The sequence below is a fragment of the Perognathus longimembris genome, chromosome 7 (genome assembly GCF_023159225.1).
Source record: "Perognathus longimembris pacificus isolate PPM17 chromosome 7, ASM2315922v1, whole genome shotgun sequence".
NCBI classification, from domain to species: domain Eukaryota; kingdom Metazoa; phylum Chordata; class Mammalia; order Rodentia; family Heteromyidae; genus Perognathus; species Perognathus longimembris.
This window is the reverse complement of record NC_063167.1, coordinates 33,120,245-33,147,713: the sequence shown is the minus strand read 5'-3', so window position 1 is coordinate 33,147,713 and position 27,469 is coordinate 33,120,245. Positions and strand designations below refer to the sequence as shown.

At 35.5% G+C, this 27,469-nt stretch overlaps 1 protein-coding gene across 1 annotated transcript in view; it reads left to right on the top strand.

Annotated features, from left to right (window-relative positions):
• The first annotated feature begins 379 nt into the window (after positions 1-379).
• Agbl4 (AGBL carboxypeptidase 4) overlaps positions 380-27,469 on the top strand; it is a 1,006,503-nt gene continuing 979,413 nt past the window's right edge. The window contains exon 1 of the mRNA XM_048351274.1: positions 380-529. Within this exon, the coding sequence (XP_048207231.1) occupies positions 496-529 (34 nt within the window). The 5' untranslated portion in view covers positions 380-495. The remainder of the gene's footprint in view (positions 530-27,469) is intronic.

The window sequence follows — 27,469 nt, the reverse complement described above, 5'->3', positions numbered from 1 at the left end:
TCTTCTCTTCGCCTCGCTGACACATAGTCATTCTTCAAGATTCAGCTACCCTATTCACTTCCCTTGGAATCTTCGTTCCCAATTCCCGGAGTTCAGCACCAACCACAGAAATGCAGCCCAGCCAGGCTGCCAGGTCAGCTCCTGGGCTACACCTTTGCTCAGTGTCAGCTGAGCATGCTCAGTTGCTATAACTAGAGTATTGGTTGAGAGGGAGCTGGAAGCTTGGCCCTGCCCCCGGGAACTAGGCTCGTCAGGGAGTTGGCACCGTGTGGGCGGGGCTTAGGAGATACGCTCCCTCTGACCCCGCCCCTTCAGCCTCCCCCCCCCCTCCCGCCACGCGCTGGCCCGCTGAGCGCCTGCGGCGCGTTGCCTTGGCAACCACAGCGCAGCGTCTTCCGGAGGGAGCTCCTGTCAGCCGGCAGATTCCCACCACTCCGCTCGCTCCCCACTGCCCCGCAGCTTTTACGTGGGCTCCGAGTCTGAGGGACAACAAAAATGGCGGAGCGGAGCCAGACGACGCCTGAGGCAGGTCTGTGGGGGCGGTCGGTGAAGAAAAAGCTGAGGTTGCCTGGCTGTCCTGGGCCTGCCAAGGACAAGGGACTAGACATGGCTCTTACTCCTGAGGAGACTCTCCTGTGTGTTTGCTTGGTGGAGCTGTGACCTCGGGGTCAGGGGTCAAGGGTGGTGTGTACCCCTCTGAGTGACCTCCAAGTTCTGCTGGTGAAGGGGTGTGTGTGTGGGGGGGGTGCGTGCACACATTCGAGTGAGCATGGGCCCAGAAAGAGTGTGACACGAGGGCAGACTTAGGTCCCAATGTTGAGGGGCACCTGTGTGGTACCTCGGGATAGGCTGCGTCATGGAGAGGGTGTTCTCCACACTGTGGGAAGATGGGCGGGATCCCTTCTGAGCATGATTTGCAGTGAGGGGATGCCCTGATCCCAAGGAGGCAGGTGTATATATGGAAGGTGTATGACCTCACTATCTGACAATGCCATGGAAAGGGGTTTACTCCGAGTATTTGTGTTTTAAGGGCGTGTAGTGCTCAGAGTCACTTCTGCTCACAGAGAAACTGTATAGATCTTTATATGAGTCCTTAGGAAGACAAGAGGCTTGAGAGGACACCCAGAGTCCCAGTCCCTTAGAAGCCTACCAAAGGAAGCTGAAGCCTGTGCAGTAGTGTATTTGGAATCATAAAGGTCATTCAGAATCACAAAAGGGTGCATCTCTACATCTTTTTGAATGGAAGATAGCCTTTAAGGAAAGGGAGACCTAGAGTCTTTTTCCTTAAGAGACTCTGGTGGGGTTTGGCTGGGCTTAGAGAGTTAGTGACCAAAGTGCCTTAAAGGATCATGGAAGACAGCTGCTGAGGGAATTTGTTCATAAGAGAGGCTGGGGGACTAAAGAACTGAAACTTTAATGCAAGGGATAACATCAGTATGTGTATAGGAAACCAGTGGGTTAGGGATATGTATGGTGATGGATGATGAAAGTGATATCCATACTATATACATGTCCTAGTGAAGTATTTAGGTGTTATAAGAATGACCCACTTGAATTGTTATAGCATTGGTGTGTGTGTGTGTGTGTGTGAGAGAGAGAGAGAGATTGATTTAGGGATGGAACTGTAAACTATATGAAATAATCAGGAATGGTTCAAGCGACCATTATCTATCAAGGTCCCCTTTATTTATTTATTTTGATTTTTTTCAGTAACATCCCTGTTTTTTCCAGTCATTTTCAAGTTTAGCTTTATCATAATTGAACATACTACTATTTTATTCATCTAGTCAATATATTTATTAAATACTGGTTGTATACTGCATATCAAATTAGGCAATGGAAACTCTCTGCTCCTAATTTTCTTACCTCAGGCGTTTCTTTTTGCCTAATAACATTTATTGGGGGTTAAGTCTGCTAGTTTCTTTAATTACTAATTGTTTTCTTAAAATACAAATGTAAATTCCAAGGGGCTCTATTTGTTGATTTGTCCCATATGTCTAGAAATGAATGTAGTATATAGTATATGTTAATAAGTAAATGAATATCTAAATGACTTGTTGTCCTGGGTGATATTTTGGTTTGAATATAATAGAAATTAAAAACAAATGAAGACAACAGCAAAGAGTGACATAGGCAGAGGGAAACTTAAGTGAACAAACTTCAAAACTGGTGGAAATATGATTTTGCTGTGTAAGGAGGTAGGAGACAAGTGTGGATACACATAGAATCTTAGGGAGGAGGAAGTAAGTAAACTGAAGACAGATCTTATGGATATAGGGACACATGTTAGAAGTAACAGTGTAGATGAAGTAAGGATATATGAGATGTATCTACAAGATAAATTAATAGGAGATAGGGAAGTGGGAGGGAAGGTGGGTAGGATGCATCGAAGACCACTTCTCATTTTCTATTTGGGCAAATGGATAGATAGAGTCAAGAGAGGTTTTGACTAGGTTGGAGAGGGAATATCATGAATCTGGTTTGGGGCATAAAAAAGTTTGGGGTATATTTAAGATAGACAAATAGATGATGACATTGATAAAACAGTTGGTAAGGAAAGTCTGAACTGGCATGGAAAGACTTACTTGGAGTGGAGATAATTACTGATGACATAGATGTGGATGAAATTGCCTTGAGGGAAAAGAGGCCTAAGATGAATTGAGTGTCTGCATTATTTCTGTGTGGTCTAGGGAGATTTAGAAGTACAACCAGAGATATTAGAGTGTAATCAAGAGTATTTCAATGAACATAGTTATACTGGTAGCCTTAGTGTGGCATTGTTTGTGTTCTACTGGATAAATGCCCAGGAGTGGAGTTGCTGGATCATAGGGAAGCTCTACATTTAGTCTTTTGAGGAACCTCATTCTGCTTTCCAATGTGGCTGAACAAGTTTACATTTCCACCAGCAGTGTAGTAGAATTCCTTTTTGGCACATCCCTACCACTATCTGTTATTGTTAGTTTTCTTTATAATGGTCACTCTAACTGGGATGAGGTAGAATCTCAATGTTGTTTTGATTTGTATTTCTTTTATGGCCAAAGATGTTGAAAATCATCTCAAGTGTCTATTGGCCAGTCTTATGTCTTCTTTGGAGAAGTGTCTCTTTACGACTTAGGTTGTTGTTTCTTTGAGGATTTGTTTTTAGGAGGTTTAATTTTTTGAGCTCTAAGTGTATTTTAGATATGAGTCCATTGTCTGATGTATAGCTGGTAAAAAAAAATCTTCTATTCTACGGGCTTTCTCTTTATCTTGTTAGCTATCTTTTGGCATGTAGAAACTCTTCAGTTTGGTGTGACCTTATTTATCCAGTCTTTGATTTGTTGTGATTTTTAGATCTTTACTTAGGAAAATTTGACCAGTGCCTTGGAGCCCTAGTGTTTCCCCTACCACTTCCTATAATATTTTCATGATATTTGGCCTTACATTGAGGTTTTTGATCCATTTGGAATAGATTCTGGTACAGGTTCTAGCTTCAGGTTTCTGCAGTTTGACAGTTTTTCCAGCACCATTTGTTGAAGAGGCTGTTTTTCTTCTCTCCTGTGTTTTGGCTCCCTTATTCAATAGTAGGTGGCTATAGGTCTGTGAGTTCATTTCTGGTCTTCTATTCTGTTCCATTGTTCCTCAGACTTATTTTTGAGCCAGCATTGTTTACTATAGCCAAGATATGGAATCAACCTAGATGCCCCTCTGGTTGAGTAGATCACGAAAATATGGTACACAATATACACAAGGGAATTCTACTCACCAATCAGAAAGAATGATACTATTTATAAAGAAAGTAAAGACTTGGAAAAAATCATATTAAGCAAAGTGCAACAGACCCAGAGAAACATAGGTTGCATCCTTTCCATCATTTGTGGTAACTAGAACATGCCAATAAATCCACAAGTAAACACTTTGGATGGTAAAAGAAAGAAATACACTGGGACACGATAAATCATACAAGTGAGATCAAAGGAGGATTTTAGGAGAGGATCACATAGGTGCAATCGTTATGTGCATCTGACCATATAAAATAATATTTATTGAAATGAACTCCAGGAAATGGAAACAAGAATTTTTTCTTCTTTATTGCTGTTTTTGTTTTCATTTCCTCTTGTCTTGTTTGTTTGTCTTAGGGAGGGCAAATAGTTTGAGGGGCAAAGGGTGAAGAAATGCAGTTGTGTCAACTAGACACTGTTTTGAAAAGGAACTATACATCTCATGGGTGGGGACAGGAGGGAAAAACTGTGAGAGAGGAAAGGAAGGGGTGACATTGTTAAAAAGTGTACTCTTTATCTGACTTATGGAATTGTAACCCCTCTGTTCATCACATTTACAATAACAGTAAATACATTTTTTAAAAAGAAAGAAATTGACGGTTTTAACCTTAGATATTAGTAAGAATATAATCCCAATATGGGAAGTGTTAAGTGGCTAAAGACTAATCACCTAGTCTTAGAAATAAAGAGAGCCTACCTAACAAATAAAAAAAAGAGTATCTCAGTATAAATGGAATACTCAGTAGCCTGAATACTGTCAAATGATGTAAAACAGACAAAAAATGAAAAACTACACTTGGATATTATTGGTAAATTTTGACGAGAGAGGAATTGATGAGGGCAAGCAGCCATCTAGCTTCTAAATCATTACTCTCTCAAAGTTTGTTTCTTTCTTGATTGAGATTTCCAAGAGAGCTAAGGATGTGGCTCAAATGATAGAGTGCCTGCCTTGCAAATCCTAGGTCCTGAGTTCAACCTTCAGTAACACTTCCTTCCGCTTCCAAGAATACACTTCACGATAGAGAATTCTACTGACACTCATTATCACTTAGCAATAGAGCACAGTCCAATGTTAGAGTTGATTTTATATCAGGTGTCTAGATATTGGTAGACAAAATGGGACAAAACACAGCCCTGTGATGATTTCTCATCACAATAGGTAACATTTATGGAGTGTTTGTCTTGTGCCAGGCAATGTACTAAGTGCTTTAATGTTTTATTACTTTACTTTCAGAGCATTTCTCAAAAATACATGTTTTGTATGTAGAGAAGTTTTGTTATAGAGAACTTGAGTAAAGTTCTAAGCCTCTGCAATGATTTTTGTCTAAAATTATGTTTTTCAGATTATTTTAATATTATGCAGATTCATTATTTGGCCGTTTATGTTTCAATGTTTTACATACAAAAATCATAACTCTAATGAGAAATTTTGCCCTACATGAAATAGTTTAAGCTTAAGTATATTCTAGTAAGGTGAAGAGGAAAGAAGTAGGGCTCAAATCTTTGTATAAACACTATTTCTGATTCTTATGAGGAATGGACGTTGGGTTCAACTTTTCTGATTTTCAATTTCCTAATATGTGAAATGTAGGATGGTTGCATATATTAGAGATACTATGCTTGAAGAAGTCAATAAATGTTATTTTCTATAAGAAACTCAATAAGTATTATTTTCTAAGTTAGAGACTTACTATAAAAGATCTCAAATATATTGAGTATAAAAGCGAATTTATACATTGAGTGTTCAATATAAGATTTTTATCCTTTATTGGTATAATTGCTTTGCTATCATAAGAAAAGCAGACACCAAGTTTTGAAGAGTGTAAAATTGTTAACCTGTGTCATGTAACTGTCATTATGTGTGGTGGATTTTAAATAATTGTTTTTGAGAAGTGAAGGCACTCTTAAAATACATTTTTTTCAAGCACTCAGTTAACTCTGTAAGAAGGTCAGGGTTGCAAAAGAAAATTTCTTCAATCAAATCTTGTCATTTTAAATGGCCACATGGTTGTCAGGAGTTTTCTTTTTTCAGCAATTTAATAATAAAGTATAAGAAAAAGAAAATCATATGGTTATCTAAATGTAGATTGCACCTGCATCAATTTTTTTAGCTCCTTCTGTTTCTCTTCTTTCCAACTATCATTCAAACTTTTGTTTGAATTATCTAAGAAAATAACTTGTTTTCCTATATTTCCAAGTTTAATGCTTTTGTGTCTTCCTGTTTAGGCTGGATGTATGTGTGTGTATGTGTGCACACACATGCAAGGCCAGTCCTGGGGTTTGAAATCAGAGCCTGGGCACCATCCCTGAGCTTTTATGCTTAAGGCATGGTACTCTCCCACAGAAATGAGCCATCGCTTCACTTCTGGCTTTTTGCTGATTGACTAGAGATAAAAATTTCACATACTTGCTTGCCCCAGTGGGCTTCAAACTATGGTCCTCATATCTCAGCCTGCTGAGTAGCTAGGATGTGAGCTACTAGTGCCCAGCTAGGCTGGATGTTATAACCTATTAAAATTACCATACTGATTGCTTACATCAGTGGGAGTCAGATTTTGATACCAAATTATGTTTGGTCTCAAAGTTAGAAAGTTGAGGATTTTAGAATTGTGAAAATATGTGCTTATTTAATTTAGTCCATTTAAAAATGTTTGTGGAAGTTCAAATTAGTTTTTGTCAACTTAGCATCTTCTATAATGTGAGTGAATATAATTTTATTAAATATTCCAAAAGAATTGTCAGGAAGCTTATGTAATTATTACTTCTAAGTCTGTCTCATGCTGTCTATATTAATGAAATCGGTGGATACATTTGGCTTCAGTTTCAATGTCACTTAATTTAGCTTTCAGTGAGAGACACAAGAGAATTATATATATGTACAATTTCAAAGATCAGGAGACATTTTGAGTCACTTAAGAACAGCACAGTCTTATATGAATTTCAAAGAAGTTTTATTAATTGTAAAATTTCAGTAATGGAATTGGTTTTAAACTCAATATTGATGTAAGGAAAATTTTTATTCTTAAATGAATTTGATGTTACTAATTATAAAAAAATATTTCAAGTGTGAAGTTCATCATATGGGAATATGGTAATTTTTGCTTTTTACATTTCACATTTATTTAATGGAATCCAAAAAGAAACCTATCTCCTTTCCAACTGAAAAGAAGATATTTTATTTGTCACATATATTTAAGAACTATTGACTTTTAAAGTAATGTACTTACAAAGGAAAAATGAAACAAAGAAATATAAATGGACTCCTAAAATTTTACATAAAATTAAAAACCTTTTCATGAGATTGAATATTCCTAAATATTTTCAATAGTTACAAAGAAAGAGAATAATTAAATTCACTTGCCTTAATTTCAGAAGTAACATATGTATTTCTTTCTTTTTTTTTTCTGCCAGTCCTGGGGCTTGGGATACAGGGCTTGAGCACTGTCTGTGAGCCTCTTTTTTTTTTTTTTCTCAAGGCTACTACTTGAGCCACAGCACCATTTCTGGCTTTTTCTGTGTATGTGGTACTGAGCAATCGAACCCAGGTCTTCGTGCATGCTAGGCAAGCAGTCTACCTCTAAGCCACATTCCTAGCCCTGACATATATATTTCTGTGTCATGTTTCTGTGGAATAAAGCACTATATACTATATTATAGACTAAGTTATCAATCTTTGAAATTGTCTTTTCAAAACTATACTGAGCTGGATATAATCCTTGCTATTCAGGTGGCTGAGCTCTGAGGATGGAGGTTCAAAGTCATCCTAGAAAGGAAACTCCATGAAAATTTTGTCTTCAATTAGCCACCAAAAAGCCAGAAGTGGAGCTGTAGCTCAAGTGGTAGAGCATCAATCTTGAGCTGAAAAAGCTCAGAGACAGGTCCTAGGCCCTGAGTTCAAGCCCCCGTATGGTCACATAAAACAACATTAATACTCTATATTTTTTGAATGTGCTAAACTATGCAATACAATAGATAAGATAACTGCCTTCAAGGAATTCTCATTGTAATGGAGGAGGCATATTTAGAAAAGGTATTTTCTCCAGTAGAGCTGTATGCAGAATTCTTTTTAATTGAATTTATTTTTAAAATTTTATTGCAAAAGTGATGTATACAGGGGATACAGTTACACAAGTCAGGTAATGAGTACATTTCCTTTTGAATACTCCCTTATTCTCTCCTAGATTTTTCCTCCCAAGTTCTCTTCCCCTCAAGTTTTATATTTCTTTTCCCCATAGTGTCTAGCGGGCTTCACTGCTGAATTGGTTCACCCTTTGTCCCACCATTTCTATGCTTCCCCTTCCCCTCTCCAAATCAGATAAACTTATATACAAGACAAAAAGCATAAAAATTTAAAAAACTGTGACAGAAGCAAGAAGCCAAAGGAAAAAGAAAAGAAGAAAAAAGAACTGAAAACAATGCAATGAAAAACCTCTTGCTTCCATTTCTTGGAGTTCATTTTGGTAAGCATCATTTTATATGATCATATGCATATAGTTATTGAGCCCTTGTCCCCAAGTCATCAAAGACAGAACTATATACCCATCCCTCTGATGAACATTGGTGCAAAACTTCTCAACAAAATTCTGCACAACCAAATTCAATAACTTACAAAAAAAATCATATACTAGGATCAAATGAGATTCATTCCAGGGATGTAAAGTTGATTCAATATAGGCAAGACAATTAATGTACTTCAACACATCAACAGGAGCAAGGACAAGAACTACATGATCATCTCCAAAGATGCAGAAAAAGCATTTAAATAGATCCAACACCAGGCTGGGAATATAGCCTAGAGTGCTTGCCTCATATACATGAAGCCCTGGGTTCAATTCCTCAGGACACATATATAGAAAAGGACAGAAGTGGCGCTGTGGCTCAAGTGGCAGAGTGCTAGCCTTGAGCGGGAAGAAGCCAGGGACAGTGCTCAGGCCCTGAGTCCAAGGCCCAGGACTGGCAAAAAAAAAAAAAAAAATCCAATACCCCTTTCTCTGGAGAAGCTAGGGATCCATGGAACATTCCTCAATATAATGAAGACTGCATATACCAAACCCACACTTAATGGTGAAAAGTGAAAGCAATTCCTCTAAAATCAGGAAGGAGACAAGGATGTCTGCTCTCTCCATTCCTCTTCAATATAGTATTGGGCTTTCTACTTAGAGCAATAAGGCAATAGACAAACATAAAGGGGATCCAAATAGGGAAAGAAGAAGCAAAACTCTCCTTCTTTGCAGATGGCATTGTTCCATATTTAAAGAGCACCATAGATTTCCTCTCCCAAGTTACTGATCCAAAACTTTGGCAAAGTAGCAGGGTATAAAATTAAACTACAAGAACCAGTGGCTTTTCTATGCCAACAATGAGAAGAGCAAGACTGAAATCAGAAAAGCAACTTGTAATAGCCACAAAAATAAAATAAAATACTTAGGAGTTAACTTAACCAAAGATGTGAAGGACATCTATGATGCAAACATTAAAAACTTGAAAAAGGAAATTAAAGCAGATTTAAGAAAGTGGAAAAATTCTCCCCTGCTCCTGGATTGGACAGATTGATATTGTGAAAATGATAATGCTGCCCAAAGCTATTCAGTGCAATACCCATCAAAATCCCAACAGCATTCTTCAATGATACAGATGAAACAATCCAAAAATTCACATGGACTAGTATAAGACCCTAAATATCAAAAATAATTTTTAGCAGGAAGAATAGTGCCAGAGGAATATCAGTTCCAAGCTTCAAACTCTTACAAAGCCATATAGCCACCTAGTATTTGATAAGGTAGCCACAAATACAGGATGGAAGACAATCTTTTCAACAAATCGTGCTGGCAGAACTGGGTAAACGCATGCAGAAAACTGAAATTAACTCCTTATATATCACCCTGTATACACAGTTTTGAGGCCATAGAATGATTCCTGGACATCCTGGATCTAGTGATAGTGGTCTCAATGATGAGTGATAAGGAGTGAATGATAAGGAGTTAGCATAATGAAGATAGAAAGCTGAAGGTTTAAGATGGAGACATGAAGGGCAGAGAAAGCAATGCATGATTAATTTGTGAAGTGAGAAAGTAAAGCTCATTCAGAATATTGCTAAAATTACTCAGCTATTTATAGAGCTAAAGCCCTGTCTGATTCTAATTATTGGTTTCTTTGGCTGATGAAAGACGAATTCTCCCCCATGAAAATACTTACACTATACAAACATATATCGTTTAGTTGTGTAAAGGGTAGGTTTATTTTAGGTACTTTTAATTTCAGGCAATAATGGGATTGTTATGTGGATATGATGAGGGTACAGTTAGAAATCTGACTCTGGGACAGAGCCAGGAGAGGATATAGAACTGATGAAAGTGTGTGTTTGAGTATGTAAATATACACATATATTATGTAAATATTAAGTTGAATGTAAAACCACATCATTTATCTGAAGATTTTGGAAACTTGGGTACATGAACTTCTTGGTAATATGCATTTTGAAGCAATCTTCAATCTTATATTCATTTTTGTGACTAATTTTGTGTCATGTAAGTATACAATAAACTATATGTATGTCAAAACTTATATATGTATATAATTACATGTATATATGTATGTAGTGTATACTGAAACTAGTGTCTTAAAGGGGAATTCACATTATATTAGCTCTAATAACATTTCATGGGTGTCTTTGGGCTCAAAACATGAATAATTAATGTCTGTAATATACAACTTAATATTCTGTCTTATAAATACAAGGGTATTATATATAAATATTGTAATCATATAGTAGTCTGTACAAGATAGTATGCTAAATCCTCCAGGCTTCAGTTTGAATTTCAGTTGTAGAGCCTACTTTTTAAAAACATTGTTCATATATACTATGCCATTTAGATTGTTCATGATCCTATTAGGTTTAAAGTTTTTTTTTCAAATAATGAGGATTTTTTTCCTGCAATCTTTAATATGACATGTTGCTAATACTACTCTTTTTTTTTTTTTTGCCAGACCTGGGCCTTGGACTCAGGGCCTGAGCACTGTCCCTGGCTTCTTCCCGCTCAAGGCTAGCACTCTGCCGCTTGAGCCACAGCGCCGCTTCTGGCCGTTTTCTGTATATGTGGTGCTGGGGAATCGAACCTAGGGCCTCGTGTATCCGAGGCAGGCACTCTTGCCACTAGGCCATATCCCCAGCCCTAATACTACTCTTTTCATAATATTTTTAGAACATTTACAGAAATTTCATATATATAATTCATATTAGTGCAGGAGTAACTCTGCTAAACATTCGCTATATAATACAGAATTTTGAAACTTATTCAGTTTTCATGGGTCTCTTGTGAGGAAGGTATTTTTATTATGCTTTTTGCAAAAAGGAATGTAAATTTCATGTAGTTAAACAGCTTTTCCAGGGTTACATGATTAATAAATTGACAGATCACAGATGGCTTAAAGATGCTGTTACAATTAATGCCACCATTAGCTTAGGCCTTTGCAAAAATTGGAGTTTCTAAAATAATATGTGAAAAACAAATGCTATTTTCACATCAGCATCTCATTTCACATGAGTACTTAGTATTATTAAATACAACTTAATCATTAGACAATATATACATATATGATATATAAATATATATTTTGCTCTTTGTTTTAAATCCTTTTGATATATAGTTATCCCTAGAGGTATATGATTTCTAGCTGCCTGCTATACTTTATTCCCTAAATACTTTGCATGTTACCTACTTTGGAAAGAAAGAAATGAGAATATATGTACTTGAAGGCATACCCAGCTAGGATATAATTAACAAGTACTCTCCTGTTTTTGTGTTATACCTGTATTTACAAGACCGTATTTATAGTGTTGCTGGGTGTCGGTGGTTCCTTCCTGTAATCCTATGTATCAGAAGCTTGAAATCTGAAGATTGAGGTTTCAGGACAGTCCAGGCAGGAAAGTCCACATGACTCTTATCTCCAATTAACCATGAAAACAGTGTCCAGACCTTGAGTTCAAGAGTTCAGATTCTAGTATTGTCACAGGAGAGGGCTCTCTCTCTCTCTCTCTCTCTTTCTTTCTTTCCTTCTCTCTCTCCCTCCCTCTCTCTCTCTCTCTCTCTCACACACACACACACAAGTCTGTGGTGTCTATGAGGAAATAATATTGTGAAGAGATAAATTTTTGGAAATTTCTATAGCATTTTAGCATTAGAATTACATTTTATCTTTAAATTTATTATTTTTGAAGTGCAAAGATATAGATAATGTTTCAACATTTCTTGTTTTCAAACAAAGATTTTCTGATATTCCTTTAAATGATATCAGTAGAGACAGTTACTGCACTGATAATCACTTTTGGATGTGTTTGAGCAAGTTCTAAACTTGTGTGGAGTTATTTGTTCTTTTTGTATGTTGTGAGGAAAAGATATAACCTTGTCAACTGGAAGACAACAAAGTAGTAACAACCCATGCTGCCGAAGATGTAAGTACTACAACAAGCCAAGGATAAACTGTGAAAGCTATTTATATAACACATCCCTCCTAGGCTTGTTCCTCTTTATTCCTGACTACCTAGACCCTACCTCATTAGTCGTACAAGGGAGGCTTTTCTCCCTGGGAATACTTCAAGATACAAATCATCTTATTTGCTATTTCAAATGCACATTCCTTGTTTTCTTTTCTCTCTAAATTTGATTATGTGTCGTTTCTATGAAATCAATCAATTATTTTATGTTTAGGTGTATTGATTGATCAGTTATTCTTTTTGGCATATATGGGAACTGAGGTGGCTGCAGTGTAAAGACACTAGAATTGGTTAAGAATTTGAATGGTGATTAATCAAGTTGTGTAGAATGCCTGGTAACCTTTCTGAGTAATTTTTATCTTCCAGTAAATAGCACAGAACAGGTTTATTTCTAGGGATGGTTGCGAAATGCTATCCACACATAAGGTATTACCACTAAGGCATGTTTAGTACTAAAAATAAGCATACCATTATCAGTTGAAGAAATTCTAATGTTGAACAAAGTTCAGCATCCTTAGCCATAAAGGAAATGCAATTCAAAACTACACTAAGAGTCTATTTTACCCTAGTCTTAAGGGAAATCATCAAGAAGATAAACAACAAATGTTTGTAAAAATGTAGAGAAAAATAAACCCTCCTATGCTATTAATGGGAATACAAACTTGTGCAACCACAATGGAAATCAATATAGAGGTTCATCAACGAACTAAAACTAGATATACCTTATAACTGCACTCTAAAACTCTTGGGCATATATGTGCAAGAGTGTAAAGCAGTCTATTAGAGAGATGGCTGCATGCTTACATTAATTAACTGCACCTCTCTTCATAGTCCCCAACTGTGGGATCCGTTGACTTACCCATCAGCCCCAATTAACATGTGCACACATACACAATGAAATTTTACTTAGTCATAAAGAAAAATGAAATTCTGTCATTTGCAGGAAAATGGATGGAACTGGAGATCATCACATTTGAGTGAGATAAGTCATGCTCAAGACACAAGCACACACACACACAGAGGCACATCCACATACATCCACATCCACACACACACACATCAATGATTGTGACTATAGGGCTATTTACAGGATGAGGTGGAGAGGGAGATGGAAAGAGAATGATAGAGGACAAATAACATTGATATTATATCATGTGTATGTATGAAAATGGCACAAGGAAACTTATGAGAGCTGTGGAACAATAAGGAGTTAGGAAGGATGGAGGTGAGAACAATAGAAAGTGCTAATCAGATTAAATATAATATGTGTATGTGTGATATAACATGATGAGATCCTTTTGTACAATGAATATGCACACAAAAATGAAAAAAAGAATGATGGGAAAAATCAGATTCTCTTAGGGAGTGAATATCAGCAGAAGTGGAGGACTAACAGAGATGGTAAACAAGGGGCAATATGGTCTCCATAATATATGTATATGTATATACATGTATGAAAATAAAACAAGCCTGTTGAAATTGCTTTATGAAAGAAGAGGAGGAGGAGTGAGAGTAATGGAGGGGACAAGTTTAATCAGGGTTCATTGTATGGGTATGAAGATGTCCCAATAAATTTCCTTTGTGCAACAAATATATGATAATCAAAATGTTTTTAAAAAGAATTTACTCTAATGGAAATTCCTGATGATGTGCTTTGCTTTCAAAGAATTTGCATGTCAAAAAATACAGTCTGATAGTAATAAGAATTCTTTGGCAGTAACTATTCATATTTTAAGAAACTGTGATGGAATTAGAATTTATATTGAGATTGAAATGATTTAAAAAATAGTTGCAGAGGGGCTGGGAGTATGGCCTACTGGCAAAAGTGTTTGCCTTGTATACATGAAACCCTAGGTTCAATTTCTCAGCACCACATATATAGAAAATGGCCAGAAGTGGTGCTTTGCCTCAAGTGGCAGAGTGCGAGCCTTGAGCAAAAAGAAGCCAGGGACATTGCTCAGGCCCTGAGTCCAAGCCCCAGGACTGGCAAAAAAAAAAAAAAAGGTTACAGAATCATAGTTTTTTTTTTCCCCTGGATATTGTTTGTACTGTTGTAGGAAATTTGAAATTTGTGATAATCCTAGAAGTATTTTACTTATAGGCACTTAATTTTAACATTGGAACCAGTCTGAGGAAGCAGAGCCATCATCATTGAAAATCTAAATCCAGGAAAACAAATAATTGGATATTTCTTACTTCATGAAGGCAAAGAAAAAGCCTTTCCTTAAAAAAGGGCTTCAAAATGCTTTCAATTTGCTGGAAACATTCTGTATCATTGATGGAAAAAGGTATACTTTAGTGAAAACCTCTCTTTGCAAGCCTGGGAAATGTAGCGAAAATAAAATGCCCAACCATGTATTTGAGTAAATAACCTTAGAACTCTCATATATCCCTTTTTTTTTTCTTTCACTGAAGAATACAGTGAAACTTCCACTGGCATTATTAGGTGATTTGTTTAGCAAAGGCAGATAAATGGACATTTGAAAATTGATTTGAGTTACACCCTTTGTTAAAGAGAATTAGAGAAGTTCACACTTTTATTCTTTCTGGGTTTTGTAGTTACAAACTGCTAAAGAAGCTTTGTATTGTTTGAAGATAGATATATTTTTATGTTTTCTCTCAATATATTTGTAAAATTAATAATATGCCCTTTCAGAAACCTAAATATGCACATAACAAATGACTATATTTCTTGCCTTTGAATGTTTATAAACTTTTTCTCTTAAATTCTCTTGGCAGACCAACAGGCTAAGTACAGCTTAGATTTATTATAAAAAGGAACAAGGTATCTAAAAATCATATTCATACATGAATTTCTAGTAATTTGCATAAGTAGAGCATGAATAAACTATCTGGTTTTAAATTCTGTTTTTCCATTTACCCACAGTGATTTAAATAATTGTTTGAAATAATATTTGTAAAGCCCTTAGTACAGTGCAAAGCACTAAATACAATGTATATATATTTGTTAAATTTAAGAAGTTGAATTATGAGAAATTAAGTGACCGTCAAATTCTTTCAAAGTATTTCAATAAAGTATGAGCTCAGTGGTTATTTTTGATTTGTAATTGCCTTAAGCACGAAATGTGCTTACCAAGTTTTAGATGAGTGATGCCAAGCACTAAAGTACTCACCAATATTTTATTTTAGCAATTAAATTTATTAATTAAATTAAATTTATTTAATTTTAGCAATTAATTATAATTGCTAAAAATGACAGAATTGGTTTGCCTTTAGGAAGAACTATTTTAAACAGTTCAGCTCTTGTTAGTTACAGTGGTAATGTTGAACAAAGCTCTTTGACTAATTGACTTGTTTCTTAGAAAGTGGAGTAACTTTAATCTCTTGTGACTGAGACTTAAAAATGTTTCTTCTTGGCATTTGTGGATAAAACTGGAATTACTTTAATGATTAGACATGAAGTATAAACAAAGCAGTTCAAATCATTAGCTATAACCAGTAGTTATACTAGTATATTCTATTATTTTTCCTCCCAGTGGTTTTTCTATACATAAATGTTCTTCTTTATGTGCAGAGAAATTAGTTACATAAGTCCGGACATGAGTACGTTTCATTTTGAACAGTATCACCCACTCCCATGGTCTCTCCCAGGTTTTCCCTTCATGTCTTCCCTTCCCCCAGGTTGTACAGTTCATTTCCAATATTGTTTCTAGTGAGTATCACTGGTGAATTGGTTCCCTCCTTGTCCCACTGTTTCTGCGCTTCCCCTTCTCCTCCCTAAATCAGATAGACTTATATACAAGACAAAGGGCACAAATATCAGATATAATGACAAAAGGGAATAAATTAAAGAAAAAAGGAAAGAAAAAACAACAAATGAAAACAGCGCGCGCGCGCGCCCCCCCCCCCCCCCCCAGCCTCTTGTTTCCATATCTTGGAGTTCATTTCGATAAGTATCACTTTATATGGTCATATGCATATAATTATAGAGTCTTTGTGATCCTTTTCAAGGAATATCTTCTTTTGGTCTTATTGTGTGAATGTTTAGAGTGCTGTTTAAGTAACCATGTCTAATAGTAATTATTTGTCTTTTACTATCCATTGGGTTTAATCATAGATTTATAGGCACATTCTAATTATTACATTAAGAGAAACCATGCAGCGTATGTTTCCTTGGTTCTGGCTTACTTCGCTTAGTAAACGTTTTTTCCAAGTCTTTCCATTTCCTTATGAATGATACAGTGTCATTCTTTATGGTGGAACATAGAATTCCATTGTGTTATATAAAACATTTTCTTGGGGCTGGGGATATAGCCTAGTGGCAAGAGTGCCTGCCTCGGATACACGAGGCCCTAGGTTCGATTCCCCAGCACCACATATACAGAAAACGGCCAGAAGCGGCGCTGTGGCTCAAGTGGCAGAGTGCTAGCCTTGAGCGGGAAGAAGCCAGGGACAGTGCTCAGGCCCTGAGTCCAAGGCCCAGGACTGGCCCCCCAAAAAAAACAAAACAAAAAACATTTTCTTGATGCATTCATTTACAGAGAGGCATCTGGGTTCGTTCCATATCTCAGCTATGATCAACAATACTGTAATGAATATAATTGTGCTGGTGGCTTTAGTGTGGCCTTGTATGTGATCATTTAAGTAGATGCCCGGGTGTGGGATTGCTGGATCATAGGTAGTTTGAGGAACCTCCATGTTGCTTTCCAGAGTGGTTGAGCCACTCTGGAAACATTCCCACCAACAGTGTAGTAGCATTCCCTTTTGCCCACATCCCTGCCAGTATCTGTTACTGTTAGTTTTCATGATAATGGCCATTCTTACTGGGGTGAGGTGGAATCCCACTGTTGTTTTGATTTGCATTTTCATGGCCAGAGGTGTTGAAAATCATTTCAAGTGTCTATTGGCCATTATTATTTCTTCCTTGGAGAAATGTCTCTTTAAATCTTTAGTCCACTCAAAATTAGGTTGTTGTTTCTTTAAGGATTTGTTTTGGGGAGGTTTAATTTTTTGAGCACTAAGTATATTGTAGATATGAGGTCCTTGTTTGATGCATAGCTAGTAAAGATCTCCTTTCTTTCTGTGGACTTTCTGTTTATCTTGTTAGCTCTATTCTTTGCCATATAGAAACTATTGAGTTTGATGTGATTTTATTTATTCAGATTCTGGATCATTAGGAAGTTTTGATCTGTGCCAAGGAGCCCTAGTGTTTCCCTTAGTCTTCCTGTAATATTTTCATGATATCTGGCCTTACATTGAGGTCTTTGATCCACTTGGAATTGATTCTGGTGCAGAGTATAATAAGGTTCTAACTTCAGTTTTCTCCATGTGTATAGCCAGTTCTGCCAGCACCATTTGTTGAAGAGGCTGTTTTTCTTCCTGTTTTTCCATCCTGTGTTTTAGGCTCCCTTATCAAATATTACATGGCTTTAAGTCTTTGTGCTTATTTCTGGATCTTCAATTCTATTCCATTGGTCCTCAGGCCTGTTCTTGTGCCAGTATCAAGCTATTTTTTTAAAAAAATTATTACTACGGCTTGGTAAGAGAGTTTGAAGCTTGGAATTGATATTACTCTGGCATTGTTCTTCCTGCTAAGTATTGTTTTTTCTATTTAGGGTCTTATACTAGTCTCTATATCACTGAAGAATGTTGTTGGGATTTTGATGGGTATTGCATTGAATTTATAGATAGCTTTGGGCAGCATTACCATTTTCACAATATCAATCTGTCCAATCCAGGAGCAGGGGAGAATTTTTCCACTTTCTTAAATCTGCTTTAATTTCCTTTTTCAAGTTTTTAATGTTTGCATCATAGATGTCCTTCACATCTTTGGTTAAGTTAACTCCTAAGTATTTTATTTTATTTTTGTGGCTATTACAAGTGGAGTTGCTTTTCTGATTTCAGTCTTTCTCTTCTCATTGTTGGCATAGAAAAGCCACTGGTTCTTGTAGTTTAATTTTATACCCTGCTACTTTGCCAGAGTTTTGGATCAGTAACTTGGGAGAGGAAATCTATGGTGCTCTTTAAATATGGAACAATGCCATCTGCAAAGAAGGAGAGTTTTGCTTCTTCTTTCCCTATTTGGATCCCCTTTATGTTTGTCTGTTGCCTTATTGCTCTAAGTAGAAATCCCAATACTATATTGAAGAGGAATGGAGAGAGCAGACGTCCTTGTCTCCTTCCTGATTTTAGAGGAATGGCTTTCACTTTTCACCATTAAGTGTGGGTTTGGCATATACAGCCTTCATTATGTTGAGGAATGTTCCATGGATTCCTAGCTTCTCCAGAGGTATTATCAGAAAGGGGTGTTGGATCTTTTCAAATGCTTTTTCTGCATCTTTGGAGATGATCATGTAGTTCTTGTCCTTGTTTCTGTTGATGTGTTGAAGTACATTGTCTTGCCTACATTGAATCAACTTTACATCCCTGGAATGAATCCCATTTGATCATAGTGTATGATTTTTATCTTGTTGTTTTTAGTTGTTGAGTGCAGTTGGCCAGAATTTTTTCTTTTTTCTTTTTTTTTTTTTTTGCCAGTCCTGGGCCTTGGACTCAGTGCCTGAGCATTGTCCCTGGCTTCCTTTTTTTGCTCAAGGCTAGCACTCTGCCACTTGAGCTGCAGTGCCACTTCTGGCCGTTTTCTATATATTTGGTGCTGTGGAATCAAACCCAGGGCTTCGTGTATACGAGGCAAGCTCTCTTGCCATTAGGCCATATTCCCAGCCCCAACCAGAAATTTTTTGTCAGTCATTGGGCTTGAACTCTGGGCCTGGGTTCTGTCCCTGTGCTCTTCAGCTCAAAGCTAGTGCTCTACCAGTTGAGCCACAGTGCCACTTCTGGTTTTCTGAGTGGTTTATTGGAGATAAGTGTCTCACAGAGTTTTCTGCCTGGGCTGCCTTTGACTGTCGATTCTCAGCCTCCTGTGTACCTAGGATTATATGGGTGAGCCACCAGTACCTGGCTTGGTCAGAATTTTATAGAGAAGTTTTGCATTGATGTTCATCAAAAAGATGCATCTATGTTCTCTTTCTTTGATGAGTCCCTGTCTGGTTTTGGGATGAGGATTATGTTCACTTCATAGAATGAGTTTGGTAATGATCTTTCTCTTTCAATTTCATTGAAGAGTTTGAGAAGTGTTGGAGTGAGTTCTTCTTTGAAGGCCTTATAGAATTCAGCTGTGACCACATCTGGTCCTGGCCTTTGCTTGGATGGGAGGTGTTTTAATGCCATGTCAATTTCATTATTTGTTATGGGTCTATTTAGCTTGTTCAAATCTTTTGATTTCATTTTTTATTTCAATATTTGCTAGGAATTCTTCCATTTTCCTCAGATTCTCTAGTTTGTTATCATTCCCTTATATTGTATTTTCTGACAATGGTCTCATCCCACTTGTTTCTATTGTGATGTTCCTATTTTCATCTCTAACTTTATTTATTTGAGTGTGCTCTCTTCTTTTGTTGTCCAGATTTGCAAAGGGTCTATTTTATTAAATTATTTTTCCAAGAACCAACTCTTAGTTTCATTCTTTCTATTTTTTTCTTTTGGTCTTTAATATAGATGATTTTCTTTAGTGGTAAGAATGTGATTTATTAGAGGAATAAGTGAATAATATAATCTTATGGAGGTTTTAGGAGGTACATAATGTCAGATAGACACTTCAGGTGTTATAAACATGTGGCTTCTAAAGATGTGAGAAAAGAAAGATTATTATTTGGAATAAAAGATGCTTCATGGTACAAAATACATTTAAAGCACATAAATGAATATTAGTCTTATTTAGTTGTTTACTGTGTGCAATGATAGCTCAAAAGTACATAAGCTCACAAATTTAATAAAAAATAAATATGGGATGGGGATTTAATAAAGCAGCACCTTTGGCAAAATCTTCTTTTTAAAGATTGCATTAGTACTTCTTGGAATTCTTTGTTTTGGAAATTTATGAAAAGCATAATGTTATACATGACATTGTATTTGATTCTTTTAATTAGCTTAATATTTAATTTTAATATTTTTTGTTAGCTTATTCTCTTGGATGGAGTGAAGTAATTAGAGGAGTTTGTGCTATGATCAGCAAAATATTTATGGGCTACATGATGTAACTATCCAGGTATGAAGTGCTGATTACCTGGTAATACTAATACTAGAGATGAGTGTAGTAAATGTTAACACTCCCCACAAACGTATCTGTTACTAGCTTCTTTCTTGGAAGCTGAATGTATCACTGAGTCGAGTCGTATTTTGGCTTTTTCTTAAGCAACTTTAGACCACAATCTTCTTATTTACAATTCCTGCAAAGCTAGGATGACAGGTTCATGCCTCTATACCTGCCTTTTGTTGATAATAGATTTTGCGCATATTTTACCCATACTTCCCCTGAACTCTGATCCACTTGATCTCTACCTTTCCAGCATCTAGGATAAGCTTCAATGCCCAGATAGCAATGTTCTTATTTTTATTCTGTGATAGACTATAGATAATATAATAAAATCCCATCATTTCATATTTTGAATGCACAAAACCTTTTTAATCATCGTTGCAAGTAAATCTCTGTCATGAATGACAAATGCATGGATTGTTCATGTCAGCTTACAAATTTTTGAGAATACAAAATGAAAAATTTACGATTTTAATTTATTCAGTAATGTCCACTAGTATGCATCTTTTTATATTAAATAAATACTTAGTGTAATATTGTCTAATTTAAGAATTTTTCTCCCAGTTCTTATTATTTATGTATGATTTTCAAGTTTCAGTGGAATAACATATTGGAGTCTTGTCATTGACACGTTCCTAGTATGTTATTTGCAATGGGATTTACATTCTCATCAAGTCTTTTAAGAATGATTTTCTAAGAGTCATAGTATTGCTCATTCAAAATTTAGCTATGTAGTTACATATAGGTATAATAGCACTGTCAAAGAGTCTATTCAGAAGTATAATTTTTATGATTTCATAAGTATTTGAACTTCAGCTTCTGTTCATTTGCTTTAGAATAGCTCCTGTAATTCAAGGACTTGGGAGTCATGGTGAAGTGCATACTGCAAAAGCAGGTACACAGTGATCTATGGCGATACTTTAGTGTTTTAAAGTTTTTCTTTATACAATTCTCTATACAATCTGAAAATATAACATAAATGAGCAATTAGGTTTTCTATGGACTAATTATGATTTTTACTAAGTTTCTATAGCTACTAATTTTACTAAGTTTCCAAGCACCAGTTAGTTTTGAACACATCTTAATTATTATCACTCAACCATATTTACTAGTTTTTTTTTTAGAGAGAGATTTTTCTCTTAAGGATAATTGCAGTAAGAAGTTCCCAAAGTACACGCAGCATGATAGTTTCAATAGTAAAGTTGCTGGGCCCTGGAGCTTTGGTCAAATCCAGTGAGTTTCAGGTTGAAACAGTGTTGAACAAATGATTTTTAATTATAAAAATGGAAATTTTAGGAAGATAAAGGAATGAAATTCTCCTGATAAAATAAAAGTAGATAAAAAAGGCAAAGGATAGAATCCATTTCCTGATTTGTTTGTAATTATGACATTAAATTGTTTCTGATTAGCAGACTGGTCTAGTAGCTTATTTTATTATAATAGTATGTTGTTATTGTTTGTCTCACACAGCATCTCTGTCTTATCTGAAGCAATCTGAACTGATGTCTAGAAAAATCAATTAAAATAGCTAAGCATAGAAATAGTACTTATTCTCTAATCTTGGGATATGGGACTGTGGCTTTCATTTTGATATTGATCTTATGATTAGAATTCCATAGTTTAACATAAACTACAAACAGAAGGCATAGTATCCATTTTCCATGTTTTCTGTCTTCAAAAATGAACAACTAAAGACATTAAGCAAGTAGTATATAGAATTCTACTAGATTGTACAATACTCAGGTACTTTATAGTTTTCCATTCTGTACTTAATACAACAAATGTTTTTTTTGTTGTTACTTGCTTTCACTTTCTCAAAATTGTATGTGCACTTAACTTTATATATGCCCCTTTTCACATTTGTAATTCAATGTTTTATGTAATGTTTGATTAAGGTAATTACAATGAGAAGTGTAACTGATCTGATGTGACCTGCTATCAGAGGAAACAAATTGTTAGAAAGCCATACAACTTGACTACTATTAGTACAATCTGTACGTGAGAACAGTCTCTTTGTTTTGTAGTGCTCCATGGAATCAGCCAGGGTTTTACAGAGGGTATGAAGAATAGCAATTTATCTTGTACTTCTGTTAAAAGAAGAGTACTTTAAAAAAATGCTGCTATTTATATATCCAAAATAATTGAAAATAGTTTGTCAAAGAGGCATTTGTACACCCACATTAATTGAACCATTATTCACAATGGTTTGGATGTGGAAACAACCCATATGTCCATTAGCAGATGAATTGATAGCCAAAATATGTACTATGGAATGTTATTTAGTTTTTAAAAGGAAGCTTCAAGGGGAGCTGGGCTCAAGTACTTAAGCACTAGTCTTGAACAAAAATGTGCAGGGAAAGCACCTAGACCCTGAATTCAAGCCCCAGGATCAGCACACACACACATGCACACATGCACACACACACACTCACACACACACACACTCCTTTCCCCACAAATAGTGAAGAAGGTAAACTTTATTTTGTGTATTTTTAACTCAAAACAGTTAAGACTGTGTTATCTTCTTTATTTTAAAAGTTCTCCTGTGTTTTGTTAAAAATATAGCTAATAGGGCTGGAGACATAGCTCAAATGTTAGAGCACTTACTTAAGTAGAAGGCCCTGAGTTCAAATCCTTATACTGCTAAAAAATATAAATAATACAGAAAAGGTATGAATAAAAGGAAACTATCCACAAGTATGATTTTTCTAATATAGCCACTTTCAATATTTTTGAATACATATTTCTATTTATTCATAGATTGTATGTGTGTCATATATGTGTCTATATGAATATGCATAATATATGTATTTATATATTTAAAATATGATATGTGTGTTTTTATAGCTAGGTTTTAGAAAACACTTAGCTGTTATAGTGTGAATATATTTCCACAGTCTCGCTTTGTTATATGACTAAATGTTCTCTATAGTTTGGATCTACTGTAAGAACTATAGGTATTTAAATTTCCTCTGTTCATGAGCCTCTAGTCTTTCCCAATGTTATTTTCTGTAAACAGACCTGAAATATAATTCCATATATCCTTGTCCAGAAAGCAGTGGAATTAAATCTTCAGAGTTTGAAAAAAAAGTGAATTTGATCAAGGTATATTATATTCAAGTGTGGAAATATTGTAATGAAATTATGTTGTACAATTAATATATGCTAGTATAAAAAGAAAGATAAAATACATTCAAAAAGAAATTATTTCTAACCTGAAATTTTATATCCTGTCAAATTGTCAGTGAAATGTAAGTATGGAATAAAGTAATTTCAGACATATTGGAAATCATAATATATATCTCAGAAGTTTTCTATCTCAAAAAGTTGCTTAGAGATGAAAACCAGAAGACTGGGAATGTGCAGAAAGAGAAAAGTTTATCTAACATATGATGTAAGTAAAATAAATCCAGAAGATGACAGGTTAAGAAGTAAGTTCAGAGAACAACTACTTTAGATTGACCCTTGACAATAGAAGGTTCTTGCAAGAATATTTCTGTGGAAGAAAGAATATCTCAAACTATGTATGCGTGAATAGCAAGTCAGGTTGAAGGTGCATTGTTTATCAAGTAATAAATGTAAAGCCAACTAAAACAATAGGAAAAGGTGAAATGTAGCACAAATAATTTCTAAAAATGAATGGAAATGAAGTGTGATACAACTTTGAGAAACTGATAGTGAGAAGAAAAGCAGCACATTTTTATCTTGAAGCAGAGATTATTCTCTTTCAGATGGTCTATGGGTTGCAGCATTGGACTTGTAAAAAGGGAAATGCTATCCTAACACCATCTGGTCTTGTAGTGAACTGCCTTTCTGATTTAAGTGGTGTTAATTGATTTATAGTCAATGTTTAGACAGAGCATAGTAATCATAATTAGATATACAGAAAATTATTGAGAAGCAAATGAATGTAAAATTGACATTTGAAAGTAATAGATATGGCAATGTGAGGTGAAGCAGAGGAAAAGTGGAGAGATGAGTACAGCAGGTTCTTCAGACAATGAGGGAGTTGAAGAACAACTACTATTAAGTAGAAAAATGAGCTGTGATGCACATTTACACAAGTAAATAGTACATTATAAAAAGCATTGGCAGAGGGATGTGTGTGTCTGTATGTATATCAAATGAACTAAGACCTAAGACCTAATTTTATCTCCTAAATTGAGAAATTAAGACACACACACACACACACACACACACACACACACACACACACACGAAATTAGGAGACCATTGTAGGGGAAATCAAGAAGACAAATGATCGAAAGAGGACTAGGACCAGGGATGGTCCTAGATTAGGACCTCATAGACCTTCATAGCAATATTTTAAAAAAACTATCTATTTTGTTAATTAAAATAAAAAGTGTATAAGAATAGTGATTCATTTTGAGCATTTAAAACAGCTGAATTATTTGAGAAAGTGTTTCTGGACTTAATCAGAAAATGGCTTAATTTCAGAAGTTAAAGAGAGGTTTGTTTTGTTTTGTGTGGTTTCATGTGCTGGTCCTATGGTTGTTGCTTTGGTCCAGGGCCTGAGTGTTGTTCCTGGGTGCTGTTTTTTTGCTCAAGGCTAGTGCTCTACCATTTGAGCCCACAGCCTCATTTCTGGCTTTTTGGTGGTTAATTGAAGAGAAAAATCTCATTGACTTTCCTGGCCGAGCTGGCTTTGAACCACCATCCTCAGATCTTAGCCTCTTTAGAGGCCACGATTACAGGTGTGAGCTACTTATACCCAGCCTCTTCCTTTCCTTCCTTCCCTTCTTCCTTTCTTCATTCCTTTCCTCCTTCCTTCTTTCTTTCATTTCTCTCTCTTTCTTTCTTTGATGAAGGGCCTCTTTAGCCTGGCGTGGATGTGTATGTATGTGTGTGTGTGTGTATGTGTGTGTGTGTGTGTATGTGTATACACACACATATATTCTCAGCACTATGAAGATAGGCAGCTAGATGGTAAATTGAAGGCCAGTAAAGCCCTGTCTTGAAACAAACAAAACAAAACAAGGGCTGGTGTGTAGCTTATTGGAAGAATGCCTAACATGTTCAAGGCCCTGAAAAAAAATGGGAGAGTCTCCCAGTGACTTTACTAATTAGATACTTTGCTTATTAGAAGCTTCTCTCCTTTGAACTACTATGGAACCTTATACATTTTCCAGGATACTTGTCAGTACATATCAAGTATATTTATATAACTTCATATTTTAACTCTTGACTTATTTTTAGACTATACCTAATGGTATAGTCTAATGGTATATCTACTGGTATAGCTAAGGAGAAAAGAGCTTTTCATATTATATTTACATAGTATATCATCCTTACCTTAGGGTAACAGCAGAGGAACAAAAGAAATGAGAAATGCAGGTGTATTTTGTAAAGCTTCAGGCTTTAGGTCATATAGGACTTGAGCCCAAGGGCAAAAAGCATGGGGGAGGCCAAGGGAAGGGCAAGACCTCTATTCAGATAGAGAAAGGATGGTCAGGCAAAGCGTGTCTGAGTCAAGAATGAATACGTCACAGCAAAATGGTCCAACAGTTCAAATTAAGAAGACAATTAAAGAATGAGCCATTCTAATTGCTAGTTGGCTTCATTTTTGGAAGCTTTTCCAGAATTGAAGCCTGTTTTTCTCCTCTAATTCTTCAGAAGTAGCATTGTAGAAGAAAATAAGTAGAAGGCTGAGATGAGCCTGAGCAGAACTGCTACATTCCAGACAGTTCTATTAAGCAAAAGTGGACACTCTTACTCTGTATTTCAATGCACCCTTCACACATGTTTTCTTGAAAAGTAAAACAAAGCAACAACAACGAAACCCAAAAATTATCACAACTGCCTTTATTGTTGTTGTTGTTGTTGTTGTTATTGTACTTGTAGCAAGAGCAGCAATAACAAAAGTGGTTTTAGTAATAATAATAATAATAGAAATATAGGCAGCAAGCACCCAGTATGTATCAAAACCCTGTCTACACATCATACACAATCCTTCCATTGATCCTTAAAAGCAAGTATTATCTTTGTTTTGCAGGTCTAGAGAGGTGAAATATATTGCTTAAAACATTGTGGGTTGTAAATGTTAGAGCTAAGACTTGAAATTTAGTCTGACTGACTCCAAAGTCCATGATATTTTCAATATGGCAAGTAGTAAGATATGAGTGTGCAGTCCTTGAGAGTCTGAATCTTTGCTCTGCAGGCTAGGAGAAAGAGTTATAATTTTGGATAAGTAGAGTTTCTTGTCATTATGTCAAGTCACTTGTGGTTAATTTTGTACAGTGCTTGCTGCCCATTTTCTTAGTATTGATCTGATAGAGACAAGCCTTTAGCAAGTCTTTTATACTTGCTTTGAATTTGCACCATTTATGCAAAAAGGTAAGTATGTAGAAATGTTTTCACTGCATGCAAGTTAGGATTTTAAAAGTATCAGTAGAATAGTACCAAGCTTGTATAAGCTTTTATTTTAAGATAGAATTTGATTAAACCCAACAGCTTTGCATTAAAGGGCTAACTTTCAATTAAGTTTACAATTGTCACTGGTTTTACACATATAAAAGGTATTCCTAGTATTTTATCTTATTTTCTGTAACCATTATAAAATCAAATATGTAAATATTCTTTAGAATAGTAATTGAGTTTCACATTTGATTTTGTATTATGAGCTATAGAATAGTTTCTACAATAACTATAATATAATTTGATATTGGGGTTTTTGAAATATGGAATATTTTTATAAAAAATGTGCACAGTATACCATGTAGAATTCTATACAGATTTTTAAGTATTTACAAAAATATTTCTATTTTTTTTAGTTTTTGTGAATTTTTTATTCTTCTCCTATTCTGGTACTTTTTCCCTTTTAAAAATTTAAAGCATATGCATGTAAAAATAAAATGTCAAAAGAATTCAGTGAGGAGGTGGATATTGGAGAGGATAGTAGGAGTAAGTGTGAATTCTTTCTGAATGAACTCTATCAGCACACATGTTACTTCCTTCTAGGAGGAAACCTGTTAGTTTATCTTAGAGATATCTTATTAGGGTCATGAAAACCATTTTCAGAAAAAAGATGGTAATATATCAGTATCATGACAACCAAAGTTAAAAAAGAAATAGAATGCT